This window comes from Rattus norvegicus, chromosome 4 (genome assembly GCF_036323735.1).
Source record: "Rattus norvegicus strain BN/NHsdMcwi chromosome 4, GRCr8, whole genome shotgun sequence".
NCBI classification, from domain to species: domain Eukaryota; kingdom Metazoa; phylum Chordata; class Mammalia; order Rodentia; family Muridae; genus Rattus; species Rattus norvegicus.
Window position 1 is genome coordinate 71018932 of NC_086022.1, and position 7746 is coordinate 71026677.

A 7746-nucleotide genomic window follows, 5' to 3' on the forward strand; every position below is an offset into this window, starting at 1 on the left:
AAGTTAAGCTAGATTAAAATGACCCTAATTTCCAAGAATAAGGGTACACAATTGATCTATATCTAAGATAAAAAGATAAACCCTTACATTTATTCTAAAGATCAAAGGTTTCCTTTTCCTCTGGAGTCATCACTGATTGCTAGGACATGTACACACACACACACACACACACACACACACACACACACACACACACACACACACAAAACCAGACATCAACATAAAGAGACATAAATGTCTGCCAGCAGATGGCAGTATTAGATTCACGAAGCAGTCTATTCTTTTCATTACATTTGCATTTTAACATCATTCAAATAAAATTTTATTGTATATATTTAAGAGGATGCATTGAGATAGTGAAGTGGTTAATAAAAGCAAAACTATCTACCTGTTATTCCACACGGTTACTTTTATTTTTGTGACAATGGCAGCGAAAGGTTTATTAAGTAAGAATCTTATATTGTGTTGTGATATTAACTACAGTGCTAAGGACTCTAGGCTCATTTATCATAGAATCCTGTTACTTCATAAGGTTTGAAGTATATTTTGCCACTGTTCAGCAACGCTGATTTTAAGTTGACATTATCTTTCTAAATATAAGTAAGATCATGCACTATATTTTTTTTAGATGTGTGGTTAATCTCCCTTGGCATAATATACTCCACATTAAATTGTCTTGTGGAAAATTTCAGGATGTCCCTTTAAGGACAAACAGCTCCTTGCCATTGTATATATTTACCATAGTTTCTTTTCTACCCACACATCCACACATACTAAAGTTATTACTATCCTACCTATTGTGATTAATAGCATAATGAGCACAGAGCTCAGGTATTTTTATGAGATGCTCAGTTTAATTTCTCATGTATATATCCAGGGTAGTATCTGTCCAGTCTATTGGTAGTCACATTTTGTATTTCTTTGGGAATATCCATGATGTTTGGGGTAGTGGCTACCTCAGTCTGCATTCCACAGACAGAAGAGAAGGATCTCCTTGCCCACACCTTCAGTAAGCAACACTTGTCATGTCTTGTTTGATAATAGTTTTCCTAATGGATATGAGGTAACACCTCATAATAGGTTTGACTTACATTTCTCTGACGGTGAGTCATCTGAGACACCTTTAATTGTCTGTAGGCGAGGACTCTCTATACGTTGAGAATTTTGCCACCAGAAGAAAAATCTCACTCCTTTGCGTGCTCAGGGTGGAGAGACGATCTGTGCTTCCATTAGAGATGAAGGATTATAATTTGAAGATTGGACCAGACAAACTCCAAGAGCAAAGATGGGTATCCATGATGTCATTGCCTTCGAGGCCTAGGGATTCCATCCAGGTAAAATGATGACTTAAAAAAAATCTTTTTACAGTACCCAGAAAAGAAAGTAAATATTGGGATCAATTTTATTCATAAAAGAAAGGTCTCCCAAACCTTGGCATGTATCTGTAATTGTGGAGAATTGTCTAAGGCAAATGCATATGAGAATAATAAAGCTGTAAAATAAATTTCCTTCAAAACTATTGCAGCTATTCCAGAGCTGAGGTGGGAGGGAAGGAAAGTGAGAAAAGCGAAGCCATTTTTGTCGCCGGTGATGCTTGTTTTCCCTTCCCTGTCTCTTAACATGTGTATCTAAGAGTGACCTCTGGCAAATATCTCTGTTTCACAGCAGCCAGAAAATGGAAACAGGCTTTGAGATGATGAAACAAATCCAATTAAAAAGCATGTTTAAACATTTCAATGCTTAATAACAATGAACTCAAAGTGAAAAGCATCCTGACCTCTCCCTCCACCACAAATATGTTGAGCCACATTGTATATAGTTAAGAATAAAATAACCACCATTAAAAGTGAAATACAAGATTAGTTCTAGAACACTATCCACTGAGTAGCAGGCACCTGGCAACAAACCCATTTCACAGGAAGTAGCTATGAGGTCTAGTTTCCTGACTTGTGGCTGAAAATGCCCTGCCTGACTTTATCTACAGTTCACGCTTATATCCAGGTCTGCAGTGACACTAGACTCCTCTCCTATGTTACCATTTCTCTCCGTAGATGAATTCTGAACCAAAAACTCAGCTTTACTGGGTTCTGTACACTGTATCTTGTCTCCAAAAGTATATCCTGAACCTATAAGGTATCCTGTGATTTTCTGGTCTATTCAACACATATAAGTAAGTAATTTCCTTGGGGAGTAAAAAAGCAAGACTCATGTAAACATTGAGGGAAATATAAGGGACTGCAAAGGTATTTGACTTCACATTATAGGTCAATTAGTTGTCTACTTCATTAATTAGACACATGACAGCTCTGTGCTGTGAACTCCCTCCTTTTCCAATGTCTCAGGAATGCTGGTGTAACCAAGAACCCAAGATTCATGGTGAGGAACATATGATAGGATGCAACCCTTTGAGGTGAAAGGGCACAGTCATGGTATGTGGTATAGACAGTTCGTGGAGAAAGAGTCTTAGAGAGGCCAGTGATGCTGGAGAAATACTTCTTGGATCAATTCCTCAAAGAGGAACTGAACGTCCTAAAGACGGAGGCAGCAGAGCAGGACGCAGTGATATACTTCTCTGCCAGCTCCCCACTCACAACAATAAAGACTTAAACGTTTCCTCATCCGACAGCAGCATGTCAAGGGAGATGCATCTGTGCTAACAACATGCCGTCCTCAACAGACATTGCAGGTTGTGGATAAAAGTAGGGGAACATTATGGTATATGGAACATCTCTGCCCACTATGAGTAGGGAATAAAACTCCACTTACAAAGAGTGGATGTTTAAAGACAGTAATTGTTAAGATTAAACAGGCATTGGCCAATATAGCTCTCCTAACTCCACACTGTATATAAAGTCAAATATCTTTTACATATATACTTTTACGTGATCTGGAGGAGAGTTAGTAAAGGGGAACATTTTATTAATTTCATTGCTACGTGATCTGGAGGAGAGTTGGTAAAGGGGAACATTTTATTAATTTCATTGCTACGTGATCTGGAGGAGAGTTGGTAAAGGGGAACATTTTATTAATTCCATTGCAAGTAAATTTGTCTCTACCAGTAAGTTTTTCTTTCTCTAAAATAAAAGTAAATGAGAGGAATAAAAATGAAGACAAATAGGTGACAAAGACAGGATTGTAATCCAAGTATGTCTAGTAATAGTTGTGTGTTTTATATTATAACATGCTGTCTGGTATTCTTTACTGCATAATCCTTGCTTTGTTCTTCAAGCAGTTCCCACACAGGCTTGGATACAAGCCAGGATACATAACTTCTGCTACAAGATTAAAATGTTTAAGAGATGGGGCAGATAAATAGCTCAGTGGGTAGAGTGCTTACCTAGCAGATATGGAATCCTGGCTTGCATTTCCAGCTCTGTAAACATGGCCGTAGCCCAGGCCAGTAACCACAGTTTATAATCTCAGCATTTGAGAGGTAGAAACAGGAGTGTTAGAAGTTCTAGGTCATTCTGAGCCATATAATGAGTTTACTCCCAACCTTGGCTACATGAGACCCTGTCTCAAAAATAAACCACAAAACTAGAGTATCTGAGAGATGTTGGAAGTCAAACTGTATATATCCTAGAATACAAAAGAATGCTCCAGCCCACAGATTTTGCTCACTGAAATGTGACACCTCTACTTTTTCTTATCTCCGTGATATTTGTGTGTTTGTTTGTTTGTTTTATTGGTCCATTATTAGGCACCAGGACATTTTTCCTCTCTGCTTGTATGAAACACTTTGTGAAACAAACAAGTACAGAGTCATTTCAGGAGATTGGTCATGTGACAAGTCCAGCATTGTCAGCCAGGAAGATAAATTATGGCCACTCTGCATGTTTTATACATCTTGATTTTTCTCAAAAAAAAAAAAAACTTCAGGTGGTTCTGGTTTTGCCTCACCCATCTTGGAAAGAAAGAAAGAAAGGAAGAAAGAAAGAAAGAAAGAAAGAAAGAAAGAAAGAAAGAAAGAAAGAAAGAAAGAAGGAAAGAGAGAGAGAGAAAGAAAGAACGAAAGAAAGAAAGAAAGGAAGAAAGAAAGGAAGAAAGAAAGAAAGAACGAACTAGGAAAGAAAATAAAGAGCAAAGCAGACAAACTTCCCATAAGACAGAAAAGAAATGGTGGCTAGAAACAATACTTGAAGAACATGCCCTCTGATGCCCCAAGAGAAACAGGTGTAGTGAAAGAAGATGTAAAAGTCTTCTATTTACAGCACAAGGCATGTGGTTTATTTAGGTTATATTTTGATTTTATTATTATCATTGTATATATGTGTATGTATATATCATGTCTGTGTATACACATATCAAGTGGACACTTGTGGGTGTTGGTTCACTCCTAGGAACTAGGATTGAACTCAGAATCAAACTTGCCCAGATTGTGTTTTTACCAGCTGAGTTAGCATGCCAGCCCAAAGCCTGTGACTTAAAAGGACACTTTTCCAATAGTATTGCTTCTAGGTATTCAAAGCTTATTTTGAACATTTCAAGATCTTCCTCCTACTCTAGTCCTCATATTTAGCCCCGTGGAGCCCCTTGGCAAGCTGCTTTCCTTGTCTCTCTTCTAACATACTCAGAGTCAAAGCATCTAAAATAATGATGATTATTATAATAAGAGCAACAACAATGATAATAATAATAATAAGCATATTGAAAATATAATTGTCCATCCAAGAAAGCTGGAGTGTCTTCTGACCACCACGTAAGGAAAAGCAGAGAAAAATAGGGAAAACTCAAACTTCACAAAGCACAAGAGGACTCACAATAAACTAACAACAAACAAAAGACTCCATACAAAAACTTAGAGTTAGGTAAAAATACGTTTAAAGAGTGTTTCAATAACACAAGTAGGCAAGACAGGGGCCTATTAATAAAAGTGAAGAAGAGCATCAAAACCAAAAGAAACGAAAGAAGAAATTGACTGAAGAAACTCAAGAAAGAAATGAAAGAAAAACATCTAAATAAGTAAATATATGTGGAAGGAAGAACCAGTGCAAACGAAAATTTAGTAAAAGGCATTTGAGAGAGACAACAAAATGCATGTGGGGCTGGAAAGGGCTTAGAGAGGTAAAAACCAAAAGATGCCCCAACATATAACAAAGACACGTGCTCCACTATGTTCATAGCAGCCTTATTTACAATAGCCAGAAGCTGGAAAGAACACAGATGCCCTTCAACAGAGGAATGGATACAGAAAATGTGGTACATCTACACAATGGAATATTACTCAGCTATCAAAAACAATGACTTTATGAAATTCATAGGCAAATGGAGGGAACTAGAAAATATCATCCTGAGTGGGGTAACCCAATCACAGGAAAACACACATGGTATGCATTCATTGATAAGTGGCTATTAGCCCAAATGCTTGAATTACCCTAGATGCACAGAACACATGAAACTCAAGACGGATGATCAAAACGCGAATGCTTTACTCCTTCTTTAAAAGGGGAACAAGAATACCCTTGGGAGGAAATAGGGAGGCAAAATTTAGACCAGAGGCAGAAAGAACACCCATTCAGAGCCTGCCCCACATGTGGCCCATACATATACAGCCACAAAGTAGATAAGATGGGTGAAGCAAAGAAGTGCAGGCTGACAGGAACCGGATGTAGATCTCTCCTGAGAGACACAGCCAGAACACAGCAAATACATAGGCGAATGCCAGAGAAAGGACTGAAAGAGCTTTAAGGGGCTTGAGACCCCATATGAACAACCATGCCAACCAACCAGAGCTTCCAGGGACTAAGCCACTACCCAAAGACTATACACAGACTGACCCTGGGCTCCAACCACATAGGTAGCATTGAATAGCCAAGTAAGAGCACCAGTGGAAGGGGAAGCCCTTGGTCCTGCCAAGACAGAACCCCCAGTGAACGTGATTGTTGCGGGGAGGGTGGTAATGGGGTGAGGAGGGGAGGGGAACACCCATAGAGAAGGGGTGGGGGAGGGACTAAGGGGATGTTGGCCTGGAAACCGGGAAAGGGAATAACATTCGAAATGTAAATAAGAAATACCCAAGTTAATAAAGATGAAAAAAAGAAAAAGAAAAAAGAAAGAAAGAGGTAAAATCAACCAAGGGGAAGAGGCTGAAGGGTAGCACAAAGGGAGTATGGAAATGAGATGGGTTCAGGACAGTGCTGGTGGTCAGATGGGACTGGCTTCTGGGTCACACTGTCCTACACTCCCACCAGAGATACCCTGCATATACCCTGGGAGAGCTAAAGGCATTGAAGGCTAAGGCTACAGCCATTTATAAACAAAGGTAATAATCCACTGAAGGTAGTCAAAATAAAATCTCAGAGATGCAAACCAGAGAGGGCTGATCTGAGTAAGACAGCCCCTCCTCTCAGAACTGGTGCAGATGCCTGGAGCCAGTGGCTTGCTGTCTAGTGTGCTTCTCCTTCCGCCACACTAAGAAGCTCATTTTGAACATCTCAAGAATCTTCCTCCCACTCTAGTCCTTATATTTAGCCAGGTGGAGCCCCCTGCAAAGAAGCTCTCCTTGTTTCTCTTCTAACTGATGCTCGGAGTTGAAGAAAAACCCTGCACGCTATGAGCAAGCAGGTTCTCTGCTTGGTAGCTCTTTGTCTCCTTGCAGTAGGTGAGTCTGGTCTCTCTGGTTTCCTGTCCCAAAGTGCACATCTTAACCCCTATTCCCTGGGTAGCAGTGTCAAGCTCCCCCCTGCCTATTTCCAGACTCTCTTTCTCTTTTCCAGGAACCACACATGGTGGTGCCATTACTCAGACACCCAAATTCCTGATTGGTCATGAAGGGCAAGAGCTGACCTTGAAATGTAAACAGAATTTCAATCATGATTCAATGTTCTGGTACCGACAAGATCCAGGGAAAGGACTGAGACTGATCTACTACTCAATAACTGAAAGCGATCTTCAAAAAGGCGACCTATCTGAAGGCTACGATGCCTCTCGAAAGGAGAAGGCATCTTTTTCTCTCACTGTGAAATCTGCCCAGAAGAGGCAGATGGCTGTTTATCTCTGTGCCAGCAGCATAGCACAGTGGAGAACAGCTACCCCCTGTTCATGCATAAATGTGCCCAAGTCCTGCTTCTCCCACCAGGTGGCTCTTAGGTCCTCCCCTAACCACTGTCCTCTCACTCAGCCAGGACCTAAAGCAAAGTAGCTACTGCCTTCTGTACATTTTATGGAATGGGGTAAAATCCATTCATTAAATTAGCTTTTTAAAATTGCATACATATTCATAATACACAAATATATATCTATTAAATATACATGAGAGAAGGAGTCAGAAAGAGAAAAGAGAAGACAGGGGTTGATTGTTTTTTTTTACATACAGCTTTAAATTGTTTACTGAACACTAGAAAGAAAAATTTAAACCTTCTCTTAAAAACCAATACAATTCCAGAGGAGGGAGAGGGGAAAGTGGAGAGACAAGAGACACAGACACAGACACAGACAGAGACACAGACAGACACAGACACAGACACAGACACAGACACACACACACACACACACACTCAGAGAGAGAGAGAGAGAGAGAGAGAGAGCAGAGAGAGAGAGAGAGAGAGAGAGAGAGAGAGAGAGAAACTGAGTCATATTCTTATATGTGTGCTTTACTAAAGTAATTAGAGTGCAGGAACTCCTGCAGCCCATTTGGTCTTATAATATCTAGAAGGGATTGGGAAGAATTAAGTTCTGTGATTAAGAGAAAAAAATTGCAAACAGACAAGAGTGAAAACAGGCAGTATGATGTATGAAAGAAGTGAT

At 39.8% G+C, this 7746-nt stretch overlaps 1 gene segment (V, D, J or C); it reads left to right on the forward strand.

Moving 5' to 3' along the window:
* Positions 1–6196: 6196 nt before the first annotated feature.
* On the forward strand, positions 6197–7141 carry LOC102551370 (T-cell receptor beta chain V region LB2-like). The segment is given in 2 exon segments: positions 6197–6601; positions 6717–7141. Coding segments are annotated over 2 exon segments (474 nt in total).
* Positions 7142–7746: the final 605 nt, after the last annotated feature.